The 25,883-nt window shown below is 36.4% G+C and overlaps 3 protein-coding genes across 3 annotated transcripts; 1 reads left to right on the top strand and 2 right to left on the bottom strand.

Annotated features, from left to right (window-relative positions):
• Positions 1-2,587: 2,587 nt before the first annotated feature.
• LOC114260506 (protein FAR1-RELATED SEQUENCE 5-like) lies at positions 2,588-5,317 on the bottom strand. The gene is made up of 5 exons (XM_082893307.1): positions 3,917-5,317; positions 3,460-3,844; positions 2,976-3,121; positions 2,839-2,889; positions 2,588-2,650 (listed from the first exon to the last, which is right to left on the bottom strand). The coding sequence occupies exons 1-5, from the start codon at positions 5,315-5,317 to the stop codon at positions 2,588-2,590; spliced, it is 2,046 nt and encodes a 681-aa protein (XP_082749433.1).
• A 3,250-nt stretch (positions 5,318-8,567) lies between these two features.
• On the bottom strand, positions 8,568-9,406 carry LOC145801536 (uncharacterized). Its single transcript, XM_082893306.1, has 2 exons — positions 9,159-9,406; positions 8,568-9,045 (listed from the first exon to the last, which is right to left on the bottom strand). Exons 1-2 carry the CDS (start codon positions 9,404-9,406, stop codon positions 8,568-8,570), a joined length of 726 nt encoding a protein of 241 aa, XP_082749432.1.
• A 13,033-nt stretch (positions 9,407-22,439) lies between these two features.
• On the top strand, positions 22,440-25,845 carry LOC114260467 (DNA-3-methyladenine glycosylase (MAG)). The gene is made up of 6 exons (XM_028200605.2): positions 22,440-22,772; positions 22,897-22,968; positions 23,522-23,645; positions 24,140-24,210; positions 25,218-25,275; positions 25,359-25,845. The coding sequence occupies exons 1-6, from the start codon at positions 22,488-22,490 to the stop codon at positions 25,610-25,612; spliced, it is 864 nt and encodes a 287-aa protein (XP_028056406.1). The 5' UTR covers positions 22,440-22,487; the 3' UTR covers positions 25,613-25,845.
• Positions 25,846-25,883: the final 38 nt, after the last annotated feature.

Below are 25,883 nucleotides of genomic sequence, written 5' to 3'. Positions count from 1 at the left end.
GCTGAGAGTTTCCCACCCCCGATGCGCCACCGTCACCGTTGTCGCTGCCACACCGCTGGGTCACCATACTCCAACAGATTGAAGGAAAAAATCGCAGGTTCGTTCATCCTCCAAACTTCAAATATTAGGGCTTTGATTCCAAAAATTAGGGGAAAAATCAAAAAATATGTTTTAAGGGTTTTGATTTGGGACTTTTTACATGATTTGTTTCAAATCTATGCTTAGAGGAGCCGAACTGTAGATGATTGGAATCATCAAAGAAATTTATGAATTTTAAATGTGTTGTGTTCTACAATCATACAGGCATGATAGTGTGGTCTGCTGAATTGTAGATGCTTTGTGAAAATTAAATACTCTACATATGCAATGGGTTATGTTATGACCCTACTATAAAAGATGGAGGTGCAGAGCACACTGCCATTGGGTTTTAAAAGTGAAAGTCTCAATAGCAATTGAAACGTGAACAAGAAAAATGAAAACCAGAATTTAGTGATTTCACTCCAAGCTATCCTAGATATACTATGTATAAAATCTTTTTTTTTTCCCTTTTTACAGTAACAAATAATTAACAGAATAATGCCATATGTTTGTTGATGATTGAAATCAATTAGAGCAATAATTTTGTAACTTTGAACAGATCAAGAACTTTACAAAAATCAAAACATCTAAATTAATAGCATAATAGAAGAAATGAGATCCTATTGAAAAATGTAGATTGATTGGATTACCATTTAAATAAGAGATTTCACTAAAGCTAAAATAGAGAGATCAAATCTTCTTACGATCAGAAACCAAGTTATGCGAACAACCTCTACAACAAAACAGAAACAAATGGACTGAAATGAAAAAATAAGAGGGGAAAAATGAGAGAAAAAATAAAATGTATTGGAATTGTTACACCTTATTTCTAGGAAATATTGGGGTAATTTTCTCGTAAATTATGAGTTAGTTTTTTTAAAAAAGGAAGTATAAGATTTGGGATGAACTAAATGTAGATATTGGTGTTCCATTGTTGTTTTTTTGTTGTTCCATTGTTCTTGTCTAGATATTAACATGGGTGAAGAAGGCTAATTTGATCTCACCTTTATAATATGTTGTTATTTCAAGTTAAAAAATGTCAACATCCAATGCATCTATGAGTGATACTAGTGAAATTCAGTTTAGAAATCGAAAATGTCATTGCGGGGTAAGAGCAGCATTTAGGATTTCTGAGTCAAAGGAAAATCCAAGGATGATATACTTTGCTTGCCTTTTCAACAACACCAATGGATGCAGCTTCTTTGAGTGGTGGATGCCTTTACAAAAGCAACGTGAATAGTTGAAGATGATAAGGGAGGAAAGCGACAAAAATTGTAATATCAAGCCTTTGCTCAATGAACTAATTGTATCTAATGATGAGCTAAAAGAGATGGTTATAGAGTTTAGGAAGGAAAATAAACAAATGGTTGTAGAGATTAGACAACTTCGGGAAAAGTTGCACTACGCTATTGTAATAGTATTAATAGGATTTGGACTTTTTCTTTTCTTGTTTAAATATTAAGTGTGAATTAAGTTTAGATTTGGACTTCTTTTGTCAACTAAATATAAAGTGTAAAATTGTGGACTTGAAATGCACAATGTGGTAATGTTGATTATGTAATGTTGTTGTAATGTTAAGTGTAATGTTGATTGTTGTAATGTTGTTATAATGTTAAGTGTATTGTTGACTTGAAGTATAAGGTTATGTGACGTTGTTATAATGTTGATTGTGTAAATATTAAGTGTAATGTTGATTGTGGACTAAATATTAAGTATTAATGTTGATTGTTATAATGTTGGTTGAAATGCACAATGTTGATTGTGTAATGCACAATGTTGTAATGTTGATTGTTGTAATGCACAAGACTTGGATTTGGACTTCTTTTGTTTGGGTTACTCGATGCATTGCTTTGAAAGAATGGTTGCAATGTTTGTGAACAGGTCAAGCCTTACTTTGTATCAAGCCTTTGCTTTGTTTGTCAACAGGTCATGCCTTTGCTTTGTTTGTCAACAAAGAATGGTTGCTTTGTTGTCAATCAACACAATTTCCGCAGGTGTAGGTTAACCAAATTTCAACACACTATTTGAGCAACATGTCAACAAAATTCTAGCACCATTTGAGCAACATTTCAGAGCAACATGTCAACAAAATTTCCAACAACATTTGAACCCAAATTTCAACAACATTTCAAGCAAAGTTTCAACAAATTTTGAGCAACAGTTTCAGCAACATTTGAAAAAAAAAATTCATCAAATTTTCAGCAACATTTCATCAAATTTTCATCATTATTTCAGCAACATTTCAAGCAAAGTTTCAGCAAATTTTGAGCAACAGTTTCAGCAACATTTGAACAAAAATTCAGTAACATTTCATCAAATGTTTAGCAACATTTCAGCATTATTTTGGCAACATTTGAACCCAAATTTCAGCAACATTTCAAGCAAAGTTTCAGCAAATTTTGAGCAATAGTTTCAGCAACATCTGAACAAAAAATTCAAAAAAAAATCGATAACATTTCATGAAAGGTTTTCAATATTACGTATCCAACAAAAAAAAAAAAAATCAACGTTAAGATATTGACATGTGATCCACATGCCCATGCCCACGCCCACGCCCACGACCATGCAGTATCTAAAAAAAAAAGAAAATAATATTACATCAAAGGAACCATAAAAATAAAATGGAACTTTAAATGAATGAATGACAAAATAAAAGAAGAAAGGTGAAAAATCAATTATTTCACTACATGCGGGACTATTTGAGGCTTGCGAGCCATAACCGCTTGCATTGTTAAGCAATGCTTGATAGGTTCCATGGACAGAATACATCGATGACATTGAAAAAGGCATATTGTGAGGAAGAAAACTTGGCTGCAACAATAACAAACACATATCAATTTAAAATGATAATAGTCACCTACAAATAAATAATAAAACTTCTTATTAAACTAACTTACATTATAGGCGGGATACATAAATTGAGACGATGAAGCTCTAACTTGAGGAACACTCGGTGAGAATGGAGGAAGTTGAGGAACACTTGAAAATAAAGGAGCCGATTGAGGAATACTTGGCGAAAACAAGGGAGGTGGTTCAGGAGCACCTGCCGAAAATAAGGGAGGAGTTTGAGAGTAACAGACATGGAAGTTTGAGAAGTATTATGTGAACTTGTTTTATTTTTCTTTGCCAACGCAAGCTCCAAACCACATTTTGTCCGCCTTCGTCCCTTGCTAGTGCACTCTCTTCTCTTGAGTCCTTTTGCTTGAACTACTTTTTTATCCGCTACACCATCCACTTCAAAGCTTTCGGCGCATGTGTCGGGGGGGCTTTCTTGTTAAATAGTATCTGAAAAAGGCATATTGAATTTTGCGCTTAACATGCTTTCAATGTTTGTAGTTAATTCATCCGTTTTCTCTACCGTCAAATTATATGTTTCCTTACTTTCAGAAACTCTACACGCTACTGCTCTGAATATTGCCATCAATGATCTATAGCATGAAGTTTGATGCAATCTTACATCAACCTTAATATCATGCCCATACCTATCTTTCACATTTTCAGCTCTTGCTTTTTTAGTCCATCTCTTCAGAATATATTGTGAAGGAATCTCTTTGAATTTGAGGGTGTCTCTAAGGATCTTCAAACAATGACTACACAAAATGCCCTTCATTTCAAACTTCCTACAATTGCAAGTGGTTGAACCATCACACTCCATCCTCACCTTCCTCACCTTTATACCATCACTATCAAGAACCGTATAAACAGTACTCTCACTATCATTTTCAGTTTCTTCTATGTTTACTTCACGGGACTTGACGTACTCATCCTAAAATTCTTCATAAATTTTATTTGTGTAAACATCTGCAGCTTGCTCCATAATCTTCACTTTAATATTCACCCTTGGCAACTTTTGGCATAGAGCATATTCGGCTTGTAACTCTTTGTACCTCTTCTCACAAAGAACTCGATCAAAATGCATGAAAAATTGCATTAAGTTATGATCAGACTGAATGAAATCCTTCAAGAAAGCATTAAAGGATTCACTAAGTTGGGTGCTACTCATGCCCTCACCCCATACATTTCTAACATATGGCCAACCCCATTTTTCCTTGACCCCAAATGTTAACTTCAACCAATGATTATCTCTTACTTTATACTTGTCAAGCATTTCCTCCCATTTTAACGTAAACTCTTCCTCATCCTCAATGTTGTACATAAACGTGGATAAAACACTCTTCATCCCCTTATCCTTCACCGCCTTATCCTTGAAGATAGAATTTGCATGCCTTAATGCATTTTGCATCAAATTCCAAGTGCAAAGGCAGTGGTTTGTGTTAGGCATGACAATAGGTATGGCCTTAGCCATTGCAGCATCCTGATCCATAAAAATTATTTTTGGAGCCTTACTTGACATTGCCTCCAAGAATCTTCTAAAAAGCCATATAAAAGAATCGGCGGTCTCACCATATATCAAAGTTGCACCAAATATCACAGTTTCCCTATGATGGTTAAATCCAACAAAAGACGCAAATGGTTTAAGTGCACTATTTAACTTGTAAGTAGTGTCAAAAGTCACAACATCACCAAATTGCCCATAATCCATGATCATCTGAGCATCGGCCCAAAATATGTTTGTAAAGTGTTCCTCATTATCTAATTGGACCAAGTAAAAAAAAGATGGATTTTCCAATGATTTGTCACGAAAATATTGCAAAATGCTACTTGCCTCCCCATATACTAAACTGTTTTGCCTCTTCGTTCTCAAATAATTTTTTTGGTCCAGTTTTGTGAACCCAGGCAACTCCTTTCCACCAACTTCACTACCCATGAGCTCAAATGCAGCATTAAGATAGATTCCAGATTTTTCGGCTAAATCTATTTCGGTTTCCTGTGATGCAGATATCTTCCTTTGGGATGGTAACATATGCGCACATTCTGCTGGTACAAAGATAAGATTATGTTGTTCAACAAAATCACCAACAAAATTTTTTTCAATATTCCTATCCCACTTAATGACAAGTCGGGCTTGACAACCAGTCCTCACTTCCTGTCTAGGATTTTTTGTTAATGGATCTCGTTTGTCGACAACCCTAAATCCCTCCTTATTACAAACAAATTGCCTTGAAGTGATTTGCCCCTCTTTGCTCTTGTTTACATAACCCCTTCTAATACTAAAGCACAACCTTCCTCCATAAGCATTATAGAAATCATATGCTTCTTGTTCTGTATCAAATGTCATGCGAACTCTAGGCTTCCAATCACAATCACCCTCCTCATTCTCAACATTGTTAAGTTCCATATCAATGTGCCAAGTCACTTAAAAAATAAATAAGTACTTAATATTAGCATAAAATTGTATATTATATTTGCAAAATAATACAAACTGAATAAGATAATCAAGGAATAATAGAAATTAGATAATCAAGACAAACAAAAAAAATAGAAATTAACAAGAACCAAATGCCAAGTGCAATAATAAAAAAAACCTGTTCTAAACATATGTAATAATAATAAAAAATAAGATAATCAAGGCATGCCAAGTGCAATAATAAAAAAAAACCTGTTCTAAACATATGTAGACTGAAATTTTGAATTTAACAACTTAATAGACCCATACAAAAAAAAAAAAAAGATTATTTTTCATTTCATCTAGGAAACACCTAAACTATCTATAAATCTATATAATATATATATAATCACATTGAATACTTGTTCTAAACAAAAAAAACTGTTCAGAACTTGTGTAATAATCAAATTCTCCATGTACATACCACAGGTTGTTCTAAACTACTGTGTATATATATAATATATAATGTATATATATATTATCACAAGGATTGTTTTATAATCAAATTCTCTATGTAATAATCAAATTCTCACTGTATAATGTATATATATATATATATATAATCATAGGGATTGTTCTAACATGTTTTAAATACCTATATTTTTCTTCAATCGGCTGGAGTAGGGGATCGGCGGTGGCAAGATAGTGGCGATGACAGGACGGCGGCGACAGCGGGGCGACGGGATACAAGAAGTATCGGCCTCTCTATCTCTTCTTCGCTCTCTCGTTCTTTGTTTTCTTCTTCCCGTGTCTGGTATAGTTGAGCCATATAGAGGGAATTTTGAACTGATTAAAAATAAATAAATAAATAAATTCAAACTACTCACCAAAACGACGTCGTTTTGGTGAGTTTTATTTTCAACCGTTGGATTAAATACTTTAGGAGATCACTGTAGGGATTTACTCTAGAGGATCCTTACGCGTCACATTTCTACCCTCCTAAATAGAAGTTTGTCCCCAAACTTGACGTACCTTAATTTTCAAAAAGGTGTGGGTATTTGGCTCGCATTTGACTTTCTGTTTCCCGCGTAGCTTCTTCGATATGATGATTTCGCCATAAGACTTTTACCAATGGTATGGTTTTGTTTTGAAGAACTTGATCACAATGATCGAGAATCTGCACTAGTTGCTCTTCATAAGAGAGGTCCTCTTGGACTTCCAAGTTCTCATAGTCGACAACATGCTATGGATCTCAGAGGTATCATCGGAGCATCGAAACGTGAAACACATTGTGAACGTTGGACAGTTTAGGAGGTAGTACAAGGCGATATGCTACAGGACCAATCATTTCCAGTATCTCGAATAGCCTAATATAGCGTGGGTTTAATTTTCCTTGCTTTCCAAATCGGATAACTTGTTGGTGAGATCTTAAGAAATACATGATCTCCTATTTAAAATTTCAAATCCCGTCTTCGTGTATCTGCATAGCTTTTTTGGCGGCTCTGATCAGTGCGAATTCGTTGTTGGATGAGTTGAATTTTCTCACTTGTGACTTGCATGATCTCATATTGCATCATTCTTCGAAAATGACTGTGGTAGCCCGACTATGAAGTCCATAGTGATGTGTTCCCATTTCCATTTAGGAATAGGGAGTGGTTGCAATAGTCCTACAGGTCTCTGATGTTCTATTTTAACACGCTGACAATGTAGACATTTGGAGACATGGCTTGCTATATCTCTTTTCATTTTTGTCCTCCAGTAGTGTTCCTTCAGATCCTAGTACATCATTGTGTTGCCAGGGTGGACCGCAAATCTTAAGCTATGAGCTTCCACCGATATCTTCTTCTTGAGTTCTGGAATGTCGGGTATGCAAATTCGATTCCGAAATTTTAGTATCCCATTGCTTATAGTAAAATCAAGATCAGGCGTACTCCTTTGCTCCTCATACTTTTTCTTCAAAAGTTTATCTTCCCATTGGCACGCTTTAATTTCTTTAATCAATGTAAGTTCTATAGTTATGTTGGCGAACAGTCCATTGATCATGCGGTAAATGAGAGTGCATACCAACTTTTGGTCGTCTTTCAACTCAATGCGTTTGCCACCACATTAGCTTTGCCTAGATGGTGATGGATCTCTACATCGTAGTCTTTCATAAATTCTAGCCATCGTCGTTGTCTCATATTCAGTTCCTTCTATGTGAACAGATATTTAAGACTCTTGTAATTAGTGTAAATTTCACAGGTTGCACCGTAGAGATAATGATGCCAGATTTTGAGGGCAAAGATCACCGCAGCCAATTCCAGATCATATGTTAGGTAGTTCCTCTCATAAGTCTTTAGTTGGCGTAAGGCATAAGCAATGACTTTTCTATTTTGCATAAGAACACAACCCAAACCATTGTATGAGGCATCATTATAAATTACGAACCCATCTACTCCTGTAGGGAGTGCTAGTATAGGAGCTGACACAAGTCCGCTTTTTAATTCTTGAAAGCAACGCTCATGTTTGTCAGTCCATTCAAAGAGTGTGTTCTTCTAAGTTAGCTGTGTCAAGGGTGATGCTATCTTTGATAAATCTTGCACGAGGCGTCGATAATAACCAGCCAGACCCAAGAAACTTCGAATTTCTGACACATTAGTAGGTTGTGGCCAATCTACGATTGTTGCAACTTTTTTGGGGTCAACCGAGATGCCATCTTTGTTCATGGCGTAATCGAGAAAGTGTACACTAGTGATCCAGAATTCGCATTTCTTCAACTTGGCATAAAGTTTGTGATCACGTAGTGTTTGTAGAACCGTTTGCAAGCGTTGCTCATGGTCTTCTGGTGACTTGGAGTATATGAGGATGTCGTCAATAAAAACGACGATGAACTCATCAAGATAGGGTTTGAACACTTAGTTCATAAGGTCCATGAAGGCTGCTAGAGCATTTGTGATGCCAAAAGGCATGACAAGAAGCTCGTAGTGCCCGTAACGGGTTCTGAAGGCAGTCTTTTAGATGTTTTCCATTTTGACTTTTAGTTGGTGATAGCCCAATCGCAAGTCAATTTTTGAGAATATTTAGGCGCCTTGAAGTTAATCGGACAAGTCATCGATTCGTGGCAGAGGGTATCAATTCTTGATGGTGGCCTTGTTCAACTTCCGGTAATCGATGCATAACCTCATTGTGCCATCATTTTTCTTCACGAACAATACTAGAGCTCCCTAGGGTGAGGTACTAGGTCGAATGAAGCCTTTGTCCAGTAGTTCTTGGAGTTGAGTCTTCAGCTCTTCAATTCTGCCATTGACATACGGTAAGGGGCTTTTAATACTGGTTGGGTACCAAGTTGAGTTTCAATGGTGAATTCGATTTCCTGATCAACTAGGGTACCAGGTAGATCTTCAAGAAAAACATCTAGAAATTCTTGTACTACTGGAATTGCATCAATGGTGGGAGCCTCTTTTTGCTTATCAATCACATAACAAATATAACTGCAGTAACCCTTCCTTAGGAGTCGTTGGGCTGCCATGGAGAATATAATACAAGGAGGGTTGGAAACTCTAGTCCCATCAAAGATAAGCTTGAGTTGGTTTGGTAACCTAAGGGAGACTTTTTTAGCTTTATAATCAATGGAAGCGTGGTTGGCAGCCAGCCAATCCATACCTAAGATCACATTAAAGTTCCCAATGCGGAGAAGAATCAAGTCTACATATAAGGTTTTTCCTTTTAGGGATATAGTACATGATCTGTACGCATCAGCACTACAGACAGACTTACCAGAAGGAAAAGACACAGACAATATATATATCCTAATGGTTTGGGTGTTGATGCCAACTTAGTAGTAAAGTGTGGTGCAACAAAAGAATGAGTTAACCCAGAGTCAATGAGAACGTGAGCTAAATGACCATAGACAAAAAGTATACCTGACACAATGTTTTCGATAACTTCTAGTTTTCCATGTACCAAGGCGAAAGCCCTTCCTTGGCATTTTTGGTCATTCATCTCTTCTCCAAGTCCTGCGGGTTTTCTGACTGGGCCAGAGGAGCTGGCTGTGAGATTGGTTAGCTTCGGATAATCCCTCAACAAGTGGCCAACTTGACCGCATTTAAAGCATGCTCCCATGTCTCGATGGCAATGTCCCTAATGAGCCTTCCCACAAGTAGGACAAATTGGAATAGTGCCACCTCAGGGGTTGGCAGGACCTTGATTGCCTGAACTGGTTGTGCATGTATTCACCTTTTTAGGAGGCGCAACACTAGGTCTTCTGTTGTCTCTTTTCCAGAATCGCTTCTTTTGGTTTGGTTCCCCGAAATGTGAGGCTTTAATCCCCTTTTCTACAATGTACATACGGTCTACCACTTCCACATAGGTTGGCAGTTTCAAAATCTCGAGCCTATCTTTAATTTCAGCATCCAATCCTGTTTCAAATTTTCTTGCTTTTCGAGCTTTGCTAGGGATGACATATGTCGCAAACTGAGTGAGTTGTGTGAACTTTCTCTCGTATTCGGCCACTGTCATGGTTCCTTGCTTTAGATATATGAATTTCGATGCCTTCTGTTCCCGCAATGAATCTAGAAAGTATTTTTCATAAAATACTTTCAAGAATCTTGCCAAAGTTATGACGCCCCAAAAATCGGGAACATCAGAGAATATATTAACAATTAAATACAGGGTTTATCTAAGATTACAAGAGTAGGAAATGTCACTAATGAGTCCTTTGGATAATAACCAAGCAAGATCCTAGGAAGGTCGGAGGAGTCAATATAGCCTCCCTTCAAAGTCTAACCACCTTAGATATCAAAGCTACCCCTTTAACAGATCTTAACAAGATCTTAACACAAGGTCTACATAAGTCGAAGAGACAATTAGGAATAGGTAATATAAAAGATATGTATATATAATAATTACAAAATCAAGTCTTAAATACAACATGGGATCTCTCACTTACAATCTCAAAACATGTTTTACAAACTAGTTTCTAATCCTCCTAGGGTAGCCGTACGTCATCAAATGCTTCAGCTTTGCTATCAATCGATCTAATAGTCTTCAATACCTTGCATGAAACGCCATGAGTTTTGAATGCCCAGTAAACACACACACACACACTCCATCCATTTTTTCCAATCCAATACACCATCATATTTATAGTAAGCAAGTGGTGAAGCATAATATTCAAGTCAATAACAGTAATTCCAATAATAGAGGAAAGGAACACGTCATTCAAATAGATAACAAGGTTATAATGTTAGCGGTTAGTATTCTAGAAATCCCCCAAAGAGATTTCATCCTCCCAACCACAAGAATTGGACACCGGACTATTCGAAACTCCCCCTTTCACTGCTTTGTTGTAGAACTTACCTTGGATGCCTACCAACGGTTGTACACTTCATAGCGCCAACCACAGGGCCTCAAAAGGGATAGCGAAAAGAAAAATGTTTTATCACCCAAAATCTAACCTTATCCTTCCAAAAAAGTTTTATCCTCCTGAATGTCTCATCCGGACCCAACCTTATCTCACCAATCAAACCATTACAAAAAATTCAAATACGTCCGTTCCATTCTAGGGTTTACGCGACAACTACTTGCGCAAAACTTAACTTTCAATTAGGGAGCACATCCCATCAATCCATACATAACACATTATCATCTCTTCATTATTCAAGTGATCAAAAACCCAATACCATCTCAATTAAGTTTTCCATTTGGATTAATGTTTTAAGTCAAGTTAGAACAAACTCAACAAGATAGTAATATCCACATAAGCATGAACATCATTAAAATAAAGAAGATAAGGAACATGACAATAACACATGCAATATCATACCAAGACATGATCATCAATTAATCAACATATTCATGAACACAAGAGTATAAAATACCCATGCAAAACTAAATTTCCAGATTCAATACCATTTAAAAATTAAAATCAAAAGGGCTATTTCAGATTTTTTCCAAACTCGGCCTTCCTATGATTCGTAGAGAATTTAATATAGTTTTCAGAGCGTGTTTCAGAAATGTGATAGATTTTCTAGATCTTTAGTTATTTAAGAAATGCTCCAGCGCTGTCCAGATTGTCAACCGTTACGAAAATCGGAGTTTCTCACAAATCGCTCACTTGTTTTCAATGAAACCAATATTTATTGAAAGATAACTCCTTAAGGAAGATGTTGACATAAAATGGAGGTCTAGAAGATTTTTCTACATTTTTCTAAAATTTTCGAAAGTTGGATGTAAAACAGATTTTTCTGGCACAGTTCTTGAAAATAGAAATTGAGTGAGAAAAAAGGTCAACTAGGGGAAATTTTCCATTTCTCTTGTAATGAAAACTTGCTAAATAATATGTATTAAACTCAGAAATTTAAGGTAAAGGTGTGCCTTTGGAAATTTTGAGAGTTTGATATGGTAAAAGATAATCTTATATCGATTAAGAGAAATACAAGAAGGATAGAATCAAGGCTAACTTCTTTCATTTTTAACACGAGAATACCATCAAAACACATCTAAAAATACCATTTAAAACTTCTAATAACATGTATTTGAAAAAGGAAAATGAAAGAGAGAGTTGTGTTGTGGCTTACTTGATTGCCTAGTGAAGTGTTTGCACAATTTCTTCTCTTTTTCCTCTCTTCCACTACCAAAGTTCACTCTCTTCCTCTTCTTTCTTTCTCTCAACTAAGTGTGTAGGTGTGTGCGTGTATGAGATGTGTAACATGTGGAGGGTGGTGGTGTTTTTATAATAAAATTGGTGTAAAAAGTCCAAAATGCCCATTGGTTGGAATTGAATGGAATTGAGATGTATTTAGTTGGAATGTAATAGAATGAAGGAATATTAGGGAGCCTAATCATGTATTAAGGCATGATCTAGTTAGGGTTAGGCTTAAGTAGAACCAAGATAGTTACAAGTACAGGACAACATTCCTTGAATTATGGTACCAAGGTCAAATTTTCCTCCATGAATCATGCAATGTTGTTTCCAAAAGTACACTACAAGTGTATATGCTAGGGTGGCTGGCCATGTGATATAGATTTGAGGGTCTTTTCTCATTTATTTATATATATACATATTGTAGATATTTTTAAAAAGAATTATAATATCGGAGGTGTGCTTTATATGTATAAAGAATGATTTGGGCTCAAGATGTAATTGAAACAAAATGTGTGGGTTTGGAATTGATTAGAATATCTATTTCAAGTGTAATATTAATTAAAATAATGTTAGGAAAAATAATTTGGTTCGAATAATCTTACTTTGAATTAAAGGACACACAACTGAATGAAAATGATAAAAATCAAAAATTAAGATTTTAAGCTACTAATCTAAAATTTGAGAGTTAAATAATTAATACTAGAGTGTTGGAAATGATTTCTAAGTTAAGGAGATCAATAAGGGTTTGTACGGGTTCATCCGTGATACGTTTTCAGTTCTAGAATTAATTTTGCGAATAAATAAGAAACTAAGGACTTTATTATAATAACTCAAAAGTAAGGGTCTTACTATGATTTACAAAATTTAGGGGTCTCACAAAAGTCGCAATTTCTTTTTTCTCCAGAGTGAGAAGCCACCATTCCTCTGCATTATCTTTGAAAGTGAAAGTGACGCAAGTTACTTTCTGTCTTTCGGTGCAGGGTAGGGTGCAAAAAATATTTTCCATGTCTTTAACCCAAGCGTCCGCTACCGTTGGGCCAGGACTGCGAGTAAATGTGGTGGGTTTTAAATCCTGAAACTGTTTTATGGTAACCAGCTCCTCACGTCATTCCGGCATCCCATTGTTGATGTTAGTCTGCCAAGCTTGCAAAAAGTTAATAACCACTCTTTCCATCGATTCAGTGCCACTGACTGACAAGTCACTTCCATTACCATTATTGGCCATTCTACAAAGTAATAAACGAGGCATTACATTCATAATGCAGCATATATATAAGCATGTATAGTGCAATCTATACCTATATAAAATACCAACTTTATTATTTTTACAATTAATATTACATCTTTGATCAATAGTCAAAATATGTTAGTGTCTCATCCTTGTGGTACAAAAAAACAAAAAAAGACAACAAAAAGGGATTAGAACACATTATAGTTAGCGTACAAAAAGGTTTTCTTCTACCAAATCTAGAGTAGTGGGTCAAATGGGTCAAACAACCATGGAAAGTAGTGTTGCATAAAAAGCTCAAATTTCCATCCTAACTGGACCACACCAAAACACATCCATGTTGTCTAGACTGTGAAAATGGGAACAGACTGTATGTATCCAAAAAATGCTCGATCAACAATCCAGCCGGGTGTCTCGATATATGACAAGTTCTTACTAAAATCAACATTTTGAATATTAATAATTTCCAACGGGTTAGGGACAGTGGTAAAAATATAGTCCTCAGGGTATACATCTCCTCTTCTTGCCACAAAATCTGGAGGTAAAAGGCCTACGATGTAGTGCGGGCGGTCATATCCTAGGGCAACGCCGAGGACACGAGTGGGTCCGAGAAAGCGTCCGCGTGTATAGGCACGGCTCTGCCTCCATAGTAAATGTGGGACATCAGTAGGATCAGTCAGTATATAGATTGGCCGACCTATCAATTGGGCAAGGCTTGGATGCAGTCTTCTAATTACATCCTCTAAATCTCTCAATCCTTCAGGTAAGGTGGGGGCGGGGTGTTTTGCTAAAATCTCATCCAAATTAATGGCCCCGAGCTCCTCCCAAAATGCCTCGTCAAGGTTAATCTCGGACATTCCTACATCATCAGAAGAAACGTGAGATTTTACATAAAAGGACTAATGTCGCAAATAAATATTTATTTTTATTTTATTTTATTATATTTATTTAGCTATATATTTTAATTTATAGATTTATTTATAACTTTTCAAACTTTCTAATCAAATTAAAATAGCTCTTTTTTTTTTTTTTTGAATAATTACTTTGATGCCATCTTTGTCACGACCCAACCCCAGGGGTTAGGGCTAGCAAATTAAATGGCGCAGGCGGAGACAAATGGAAATAAAAATAATTAAACAGAAAATTTATTTCATTTTACTATTTTAATAAGAGAAAATACATCTATAGGGCTTTTATTATTTTATTATTCAGTGACCGACCCTGAGTAAAAATAAAAGGAAACAAAAAATAAAATAAATAAATAAAATAAAATAAAAACAAAATAATGATTCAATATCAAATTATCGTGCGGGTTCCACCATATGAGGTTATGAGTCTCCCTTACATCTCGTCACCTGAAAGGGTAGCAACTATAAATACATAGCAGAATGAGAAATATTATACCAAGAGTATAGGGAACATAAAACAACCATAGATAGTTAGTTAAGCTAAAAAATTTACATAACTTAATTTGAAATAACAATTTATTTAAAGTGACAGAAACTGAAATACAGAAATCATGTAAATAAATAACCATAACCACGTGTAGACGTCCCCGAACGCCCCGGGAGGGAATCCCCCCCCTCCCCGGTTCTGTTCGTTTTGGGTTCACTACATTTCAGGACTCTCAAATTGTCACGGTTCTTAATCTGGACCAAAGAGTCCAAATCCGGCAAATCGTTTTGAGAAACAGATTTTTGAAAAGAAGTGTCAAACATGGACTGCTTTGCCAGATACAGAGTTGCCACCTAAATATTTTTTATGAGGGAATTTAGGAAACCCTGACTCGGTGCCAAAGGTCACGTGTCCGTCATCACCAAAGTTGCCTCGGCTCGAGAGCTTGGGTACGATTGGGGAAGGTCAGCTATGAGCACCCCCTCTCGCCCGATCCGAAGATCGGCCTCTACTAACCGTGATATCCGTTTTTAAAAATGTTATGTGTTCTTATTCCGATTATTAGCCTAGATTTACTATATTATGCGCACAGCAAACAAGTATAGACCAAATCGCCTAATTTGGAACAAAACATTGCATATCCGTTTGTTTAGAAAATGCTTTGGAATTTGCTACTCACAAGTAGGCTAAAATACGGATTTTAATGAGTTATCCCAACTCAAAAAATCCAACCTTCACCCACAAGCATTCAAGCAGTTCATATCACATAAGCATCTAGCCTCATGGTAATCATACTATCATGTTAACGTTCGCACTCATGTGAGATGCTAAAGCATAAAGAGCTCACCTAGTACTCCGTGCCAAAACAAGAACATGTTAGCAATCATGCATGATCCAAGTCCATGTTTAAATGCCTAATGCAACGCATACAGAATGTCACTAGAGTAGGCTCGGCTAGTCTATAAATGACATGTGAAAATGCACAAGTAGCATGTATTCAAGTTAGATTTGAAATACTTTATGCAGTTAGTATGATGCGCCGAGCCTGGTGCATGCAAGACTAATGAATGATGCACGCATGCATAGCATAAGGTATGCTAAAGTAAACATGTCCTAATACTAACCATCAAAAGCAGGTAAGTAAAAGGGAGAAAGAAGTGGGGGTTGGAAGACATGCACACACGCACCCACACTTATTACAGATTTGCCCTCGCTCGGAGGGACCGAAAGAATAATACAAGTTAATTAACCTACAAGCTAATTAAATATTACAGACCAATTAATAATACAAGTTAATTAACCTACAAGCTAATTAAATATTACAGACCAATTAATTAATTAACAAATTAACTAATCTAATGAAAGCAGTAAACAGCCTCGGGAAGAGGGCCCGATGCAATGCGTGCTCGGCTCCGCTCGGAAAGTCACTGCCATGCACAAGTTGCCTCTGCTTTGGCTGTTCTGCTTCTCTGAAGACTGCACAAGTCCCAAGGTTGTTTCTCTGAGTGCTGTGGAGCACCACCGGCTGAAAGAATATACTACCGGCCATGGAGAATGGTCACCGGCTAAATATTGTGCTCTCAGCCAAACATTCTTTACCGGTCGGCAGTCAACACTACCGGCCGGCCAAATCCTCCTGCTGAAACCTGCAGTTGACAGCAGCAGAGGGCAAGTAGTGTATGGCATGGAATTTTCAAGCAAATGTGAGCATGGGCACACTCCCTATCATGCAAGGGACTCAAGGGAGCACGACCCTCGACCCTCGGGCCATCAACTATGCATTTTTTATGCATGATGGCCTAAGAGGCCAAGTTTGCAACTTGATGTAAATGCATGCAACCAAAAGAGATGAATGCCAACACCCTATCATTTTAAGGTCAAGGGGATTGACGACCGAGGGTTGAGACGTGTTACATCACTTGGAGTATGAAACTTCTCAATCCTCATACTTGGTTTGGCACCCCAAACCAAGCAAATGTAATGCATGGATGCAGTATACAATGCAAAGTGATGCAACTCATGCAAGGTAACATGAACATGCTAAGCTAATGCAACATGACACTATCTAATCCTGAATGCTAGACTAATGCAATATGGACATATCAAGCATACAACAAGACTATGTAATGCCATAAACTAAACAACATGCAAACATGCGAAAATGATACAATGTAAGTATGCAACCAATGCAATGCAACATGCAAGCATGCAAAATATGCAAAGATGGACTTATACTGAAGCGAGAGGACCTCATCCCACGCCAAAAACAGTGGCCTAAGAGGATGCACAAGAGCACAAATGATGCATGGAAGCATGCACACATCAAGGTCCATCACCTAAGCATAAAATGGGACAACTCTAAGCATACTTAAAGGCGATATATATGGGCATTAAACTAACATGCTAAGCTCTGAAAATGAATAGAGAATGATGCCAAATCAAACAAAACATGCAAGCAAGGCATGCAACAATGACCAACACTTGAAGCCAATAAAGGGGGTCAAGCCAAAGCTATGTCAACCAAACCTTAAAGGACCAAAATGACCTAAAACAGTCCCAAGGGACTCCAAAACAAGACTAAAGCATACATAGATCATGGTCAAAACACGCCAAGGAATGAGTTCAAAACAAGGGCATTCAAGGCCACAAAAGGGAGCATTCTACTACAACCACCCCAACCACTCATGGCATGCACTTTTCAATACAAATCAGAGTTTCAATATGTAAAATGAGCCCCCAAAACCCGCTGATATGGCAGCCCAAATGACTTAATCACAAGGCATGCATTATGATCTTTTCCAAGGCACAAAAGAACAACCTTTCAAGGCAAGAAAGTGATGATGAATGTGAGCATACAAGCATGGATTAGGGACTGAAATGGCATATGAAATGACTCCAAATCATTGAAACAACCCAACTAAAGCATGCTAGTGACTCACACACTCAAGGCTCACAAGCCAAAATACAAAGGGGCTATACCAAACATGGCAAATACGATCAAAACAACACCCAACAGACCTTAAGCATGGTAAGACATGGCTAAGAACTTCACAAAGTTAGGCCAAAACATAAGAGCATGATAGGCTAAATGCATGATGCACTTCTAGACAAAATGGGGGAATACAAAGCAAGTATATTATGCATGTAAGGGACCACAAATCTGACCAAAAACAGAGGTAAGATATGCCCAAATAACACCCAAAAACCTCTGAAATAGGGCCAAATACAACCAAGCATACATGCTACCCTTATGAGCCAAAACATGAACAAAATGAGAGACCAAGAGAGAGGAGTGTCCCTCCCCTATGCAAGACCTCAAACCCCCTTCTTCACCACTGAAAATCCACTGGATTTCAATGGTGAGAAGGCTAATACACCAAAGAAATCAAAACTTAATAAAGGAAGCTCAAAAAGGAGCCAAACAAGGCCTAAGAGGGGGAGGTCGACCCCCAATGCCAAAACAACCTTAATAAGATATCTTTAGTATGCAAATACAAGCCTTTTTTCAGTTATACACAAAGTCTAAAACAATGAGCAAGATAGGAAAAAGTCTAGTGCAAGATTGGAAAATCTAAAGTAAAAGAGTTACCCTTGAAGAACCCTTGATGAACAGCAAGTGCAGCCTCCTTCTTTTGATCAAAACCAGTCCAAAACCTCAAGAACAAACCCCCAAAGCCTCTCAAATTCGAAGTATGGTGTAGTAGTGTGTGTTTGTGTGCAAAACTAAGAACAAACACACACTTTAGGCCCTTAAACCACACAAAATGAAGAGAGAGAGGGAGATATAGAGAGAGAGGATGATATATATCAGATATATATGTGTATAGCTCTGGTTTTTTTGCTCAACCCTAACAAAGGAGGAGGAGAGGCTCTTATATAGACAAGGAAAAGCTTTGAAGCTTCTCAAAGAAGCTAAACAAAAAAGAGCCAAAGGGGGCAAGGCTTCCTGAGGAAGCTAGGATAGCTGGCAAGCTTCTTGAGGAAGCTTTGCCAAAGGGTCAAGCTTCCTCAAGAAGCTTTGACCAAAAGGGGGCAAAAAGGGCAAAACAGCCACATGTATGCCCCGGGGTAGATTTGGTGCATTCCAGCTGGCACAGCTAGCATGCACCATGCCTGAAGAAGGTAAAAAGGTGTTATCGGCCAGAAAAGGAGGTTACCGGCCAAACAGATGGCCGGCCGGCCATACTGAATGCCGACCGGCCAATGGTATAATTCACCAATGGCCGGTAGCCTCAAAACATAGCCGGTGGCCTCAAACCAAGGCTGGTGGGTGTCACGGGTAGCTAACAAGCTACTTTCTACCCTCAGAAGCAAAAACACAAGTGTTTGGTACAAAACCAAACACAGAACAGTCGAGTTGAGAGATCCTGAGGCAAGGCGCGTAGCCGAGACCTCCGGGAACTCAAAACGAAACACAAACATAAGTAATCACCGAATGTTCGAGCGGTGACGTCCAAGTCTTGAGGACAGTCAAAAATGGGGTGTCTACACCACGGTACAGAACATAACAGAACAGAGGTCAATGGATCCATGACAAACAAAGGACCACAAAGTGGCCAAACATAGGCCAATGGTTATTTAAGTCCCCCAAGACGTGGGACTCCCGTGGTGGTATTTACAAAATATAATTGTTTATAAAGTCATTGTCAAATACTTTTTAAAACTTAAACAAATATATCCATGAGTTTCATTTTAAACAAGTAGAGTTCAGAAAATAACCCACGTAATTGAAATATTAATATAATTTATAAAACATAACTTGTATAAAATAAATTATGGTAAATCAAAACATACGTAAAATATATTATGATGACTCAAGGTATAATATAACTCACCTTAATATTGACCCTTAGCCTTTACTTTCCACTATCACAACCCTTCTTACTATAAGTTTCCTACCTCTAGTATCTTGCGTGCTTTTTTTTTTTTCTTCCTCTTATGTTTCGCACTTCTCTTGCACAACTCCTCCCTATTTATAGGGAGGCAAATGCGCCCTCAGGCCAACACATGGCCATAGCTTAAATCCCCATAGATTTGATCATAAATCTCATAGATTGATGCTTATCTAATAAATATTTGTGGTAATTATACTTTGGCCCAGTTCTTTAACATAATTATATAAACCAACTAATCCCTAATTAAATTACACTTTATCGCATACCAACAGAAAATTATTTATTTATTTCACTATCACACCCACTATTATTATTAGTATTATTAGTATTATTATTATTATCATGATTAGTTGTGGTATTAATTAAATATTTAGGGTGTCTAAAAAAACAAAATGATCCTTGAATATTCACATCATCAATATTGCATAATAGTAATGAACACAATAAAAACATATATACCATTCAATATTATATGAAATTGCAAATATTAACATTAATTGACAATACATATTTTCTAGGACAAAAACCGAGAAATCCAAAAACAAAAGACCCATAAAATCTCAAACTCTCTAAAAATTAAAAAAAGACCATCACCCATATTCTCATCTTCATCATTATCACTATCCATGCAATTCCAACATTACACCAATCCAACAACAACCTCTGCATGTTGAACCCCTATTGATTTGGCAAGTAAGAACATACTTTGAAGCTCATCATCATTGTTCAAATTACACCTATTAATCCCAGGTAGCCGATAGAACAATGAAACACAATCAGATAACTCGCTTCATTTTTCACATACACGCTCCACGAAACGTGAATAAGATAACGCTCGCACCACATTTATTACAGTAGTACTACACCCATATAAGCACACCAACAACATGAATGGATCCATCTGCTGCAAAAATACAAAAATAAGAAACTGAATAACCATATTATAGCCAATGATATATGAACATTTACATTGTTCACATAATATGAATTATCTAACCAAATAGAGATGAAACAAAACAAGAAAGTGAATATTCACATCATTTTTGTATCCAAATAAACATTGTGGCTTGTGATTATATGATTGAATACAACGGTCTGATGTGAACTTTAACATTTTGCATAGTGGAATGAACACAGTGAAAATATATACACTATTCAATATTATATGGATGCATGAATATTCACACTGATTAATAAAACAAATGACAAATTTCCATTACAGATAACGTGCATATTAACACTGATTAATGATGTGCTGAGGTTAACAAAAAATCAAAAACAATTGTAGCAATAGAACTATAAATTTAACAAATCTCAATCTCTCTAAAAATAAAAAAACCATCACTTACATCCTCATCTCCCCACACACAGTGACCTAGAGCTACTAGACTGACCAACTTCACTTTTGAATTCAATAACAACCTCTACATGTTGAACCCCCATTGATTTGGCAAGCAAGAAAAAACTTTGAAGTTCATCACCATTATCCAATTACACCTATTAATCTTAGGTAGCTGATAGAACAATGAAACACAATCAATAAATAACTCGCTCCATTTTTCACACACACACACTCCACCAAACGTTAATAAGATAGCTTTCGCACCACGTTTATTATAGTAATACTACACCCATATGAGCACACTAACAACATAAAGGTATCTATCTACTGTAAAAATACAAAAATAAGGAAGTGAGCAACCACATTATATCCAATGATATGTAAATATTTACATTGTTCACATCATCTGAATTATTTAACCAAATAAAGATGACACACCAAATACAACAAAAATAGTATGAAAACAATCACAAAACAAGAAGAAAAAATAAACCAATCAACAAAAACAACCTTTCACCAATGATCCACCACAATTAATTTGTTCAAACAACTGTATATGCATCTCTGTCAAATATCCGAAACTCAAATAACAAAAATATATATGCATTACTAGCAAAAAATCAAAATCTCATTCATCAAACATACACTTGCATTACCCATGTATCCAAGAATATACGCATGAATAAAAAACGAAGCATGCAATCATTTACATAAATGAACATGCATTTATAAACAAAATGATATTAACATTGAAAAAAAAAATCTGTAATCGTTCTCTACCTCCGATCAACGATTGATCTATAACGATTACGTAACAAACCAAAGCACACACAAACACTAAACTACGAAAACGAACACACCTATAGACAAAAACCTGTCATCTTCGTCTTCTCTTTCACGGCACAGAAACCCGTTGTCGTCTTTTCTCCACTACACTGAAAACCTACCACAATGAAACCCTACCATAAACGATCGACATTAATTAACTGAATCAGAATCATCAACGTGAATAATGCTGACAAACAAAACAAAAACATGTATTTCCTTTTTTATGTGTATTATATATCAACATAATATATAAGAGTATAATAGTCTCAAAAAAAATATAAAATTAAGAAAGAAGGACTTCATAAAATAAAAATACAAACATATAGGACTAATTAAGTTATAAATTTCCTTTCTGAACTTATTGAGTTAGAACATCCCTAAATGAGATTTATCAATAAAAATCTCAATTTGTTTTTGGCATTGCAATGCTATATGTACTGTCTATAAACAAGGAACACGCGCCAAGACGGCCCAACCAAGTCAAACATCAGCATTTATGTATGTATGTGGGGTTGAGCTTCTCTCCAGATTGAAGAGTATTGTTGGGTCTTTGGAGGCTCATTATGAGTTTTGTTTTGATAATTTGAATCGTTTTATGTGTAGAACTCATCGAGTACTATGTCTGTAAAAAATCACTTTGATCGAATATCGATATCTGCGTGATCAAATCAGTTTTGTATAAAAATAAACAGTTAACAGAAAACTAATTTAATTACATAGCTATCGATATCTAATTAACTTAAAATATAATACTCGTTGAGTTTTACACTTTAAAAAGTTCGAATTATCAAAATGAGACCATAATAAATCCCCGAGTCATGTATATATATATGTTTTAGATCACAACCTTCTCCTTTTTTCTTTGTTTGATGTCAATGAGTGAAATGAAGAGAACTCAACGGTTCAAACGAGTCCTCAAACCCAACAAGACGATCGAAAGTTTTGCGTTCAATGACGATCACGAAAAATCAAAGCTCAAACCCAAAGTCAAAGCTCAATCCCAGTTCGATTCAATCTCAATAACCCATCATCTATCTTTCGAGAAATCAACAATCTTGGCTCCCGATTTCTGTCAAATCGACGCGCTCGATCTCGCGCCACTTCTTCTAGGCAAGTACCTTAGGAGAGATGATGTTGTTCTTCAGATTACTGAGGTAACTAAAGAGGTGTTCGACGAAATTCCCCAATGAGAAGATTCTTATTGTAATCAAGCTCCATTTGTATTAGTTGTTCTGAAGAATATGCTTAATGTCAAGTGGGTTTTGGAATTCTTGACAGGTCGAAGCTTATAGACCAAATGATTCAGCTTGTCACGGTCGATTTGGTGTCACGGCAAGAACTGCCCCTGTTGTAAGATACTAAAATATGCCATGTTTGTGCAACAATCTCAGTAATTCTATTATATGAATAAAAAGTGGCTCTTTTGCCATAATAATTAGCTTGAAAATTGTTTGTGATATTGGTATATCTAATGGGTCCCTAATTGCTTGAATCCTAGAGTTATGGTTCTCAATATGAGTGTCATAATATACTCTGGGCTCTAGTATGATGTACTTAGATTAAATTCTTCTCTATCATACTCTTTTTTCTTTTCTTTTTTTTTTTTTTTTTTTGGGTGAATAAGACATAAAATAAAACAGAAAAATTACAAATTTACAAGGGGATGCCCCAAGCCCTACCACAACTATACAAACCACCAACACAAACAAAACAAATGGAAAACATAACTGACACAATGTTTTTGGAAATACAAAAGTTTTGGAAACAACAATGCTGAGCTTATCTTTAGACTTTATGTTATTCGTTACATTCTTAGATTGTTGTGAAGTTGAACTCTAAACACATTTTTTGAGGCATGTAACAATTGTTTTCTTATGTTTGTAATTGGTTGTTCTGGAAATAGTTTGGACCTGGTGGCCACGCATATGTTTACCTTTGCTATGGTCTTCATAACATGCTCAATGTTGTGGCAGACAAAGAAGGAGTTGGTGCGGCTGTCTTGATTCGTTCCTGTGCTCCTGTCAGTGGTAATTTTCCATGGCTACTCGTGCAAAATCATGTAATTTTTGTTTTCTTTATTGCTGGTAGTTTCAACTGCTGCCCTCACTTGGCTTGCCATATATTGCTTTTGATCTTTGTTCTTAATTTACTATTTCTTTTGATAAGTGAAAAGACTTGGCAGAAAATAAAAAGGATTATAATCTCAAAGAGCAGACTACACCCATATTGACCACCATTAGACTAGTACTAAGTATTACTTGACATAGAAAGTTGCTCAAGCTTTTGGCCTAACACCCATGTTAACCACAATTTGGCATGATCTGGAACATAAGAACTTCCCACTTGAAGGGAGGAAAGGAAAATTAAAGAAAAGAGGAAAGAGAATGAAAGAAAAAGAGATGGATTTCGTTAGCTCACTATCCCAGAAAACTTATACAAGGGCCCACATTGTGTACATTTTCACTGGGAGGAGCTTGCTCCATTTAAATGCATGATCTGAATTACTATGAACAAATGACAGGGTTGGAGACTATTCAGCAGCGTCGTGGTGTGAAAACTGAGAAGCCTGTTCTTCTCTCTGGGCCTGGAAAGGTTAGTTTTAGTTCTTTTCCCTCTTTCTTATTAATGCTGTTATGTTTGTAAAATATGTCAAACATGCTGTTTGAGTCATCAGTGCACAATTGTTAATTTTTCAGTACATGTTACATTCTGGAAAGGAAATTATTTGATCTTTTTCCTCCATATTTGTAAATGGAATTCACAAACTTGTGTCTGGTCAAGTAAGATGGGTTAACGCAAAATTTGCTAAATTGGCATTGTAAGATGGGATTGAGCATGAGGGACTTATTGGAAAATCCATCACATTTTGTCCATAGCTTTCATGACATACTTTACCAACTGGTTTAAAAAAAAACTGATAAGAAGATCTTCCAAACTTGGTTAAGTACATTTTCTAATGTTGGCAACTCCAACACAGTGAATCATCTTTCCTAGTAGAAGTACACAAAAAAGTACATTCTTTATTTTACCTAATCATTTTAGTCGGTGTGTACTTTAAAAAAACTATTTATAGTTGATGCTATATGAAGAAAAGGAACTCCAACCAATTTTTAAAAGAAAAATGCTATACACAATAAAAAGTGCAACTTTTTTTTCATGGCATGCTTAGTGTGCACCTAGTGTTAATATGGTTGCTGATGTAGCATTTGTGCAAATGGTAAATGGAGGAATTTACCTTGCTAGAGGACAGAGAATGTGTTTGCTTAATCTCCTGGAGCTGTCCAATCGTTGCTAGCCCTTTGCAGACAGGCATAATGCCTAGTGTGTTACGTAGCCTGTTGGAGAATTGAATTTGTAGTTTGACTGGCTAAAATGCCTAATAAGTACAATATAAAAGAGCCTGTTAGAGTTGCTGTTAACCGTAAGTCTCTGCTAACTAAACTGAAAAAAGGTAAAGGAAGATCAATTAACCTATTCTAGAAAACCGTCCACAAAATAATGATTATATCCCAAGGAGAAACAAAAGAAACTATATTTTTATTTTTATTTTTATGCACAGTTAGGTTCCTTTAAATTGCTTAAGATTTCTACTTTTCTAGGTTGGTCAAGCACTCGGGCTTTCAACGGAATGGTCTAACCATCCTCTTTTCACTCCTGGTAAGCTTTCTTTCATGCTGTTCTTCCTCAATTTACACAAACTTTATTTAATACTGACACAACTCAATGGGTATATGCCCCAGGTGGTTTAGAACTCTTAGATGGGCCGAAGCCAGAAAAGATGCTAATTGGTCCTCGTGTAGGCATTGAGTATGCTTCGCCTGAACATGTCAGTGCTTTATGGAGATTTGCCATTGCAGATACCCCTTGGATAAGTGCTCCCAAAAACACCCTCAGGCCACCCGAATCTTCAATTGTAGGTAGTGAGGAACCTTACTTGGGGGATCAGGGCGAGGAAGGAAAAGGGAGGAGAATAAAAAAAGAGAGGGTAAAATAGCAAAGGAATTTATAATTTGTGAAATTTGTACTAGTAATTTAGAGAAAGAATCCAAAAATGGGGAAACAAAATTTATGGACTCCCATTTTTGTCTCATATTGCCGCATTGCTCGAGTTTTGGATTGTACATGATGACTATTACTCTCATGGGTGCTTTGTATTTTTATGACACGTTTAAAAATCCCTTCAACAAAATTCTAGATAATCAATGTGAAGCTTGAGAAGTTTCTTCATTCCTGCCTATCCTATGTTTGTCGTACTTCAGGAGTGC

This window comes from Camellia sinensis, chromosome 10, assembly GCF_055761805.1.
Source record: "Camellia sinensis isolate YWXY chromosome 10, ASM5576180v1, whole genome shotgun sequence".
Lineage (NCBI taxonomy): Eukaryota > Viridiplantae > Streptophyta > Magnoliopsida > Ericales > Theaceae > Camellia > Camellia sinensis.
Note: the sequence above shows the minus strand (reverse complement) of the source record. Positions and strands in the feature narration are given on the sequence as shown.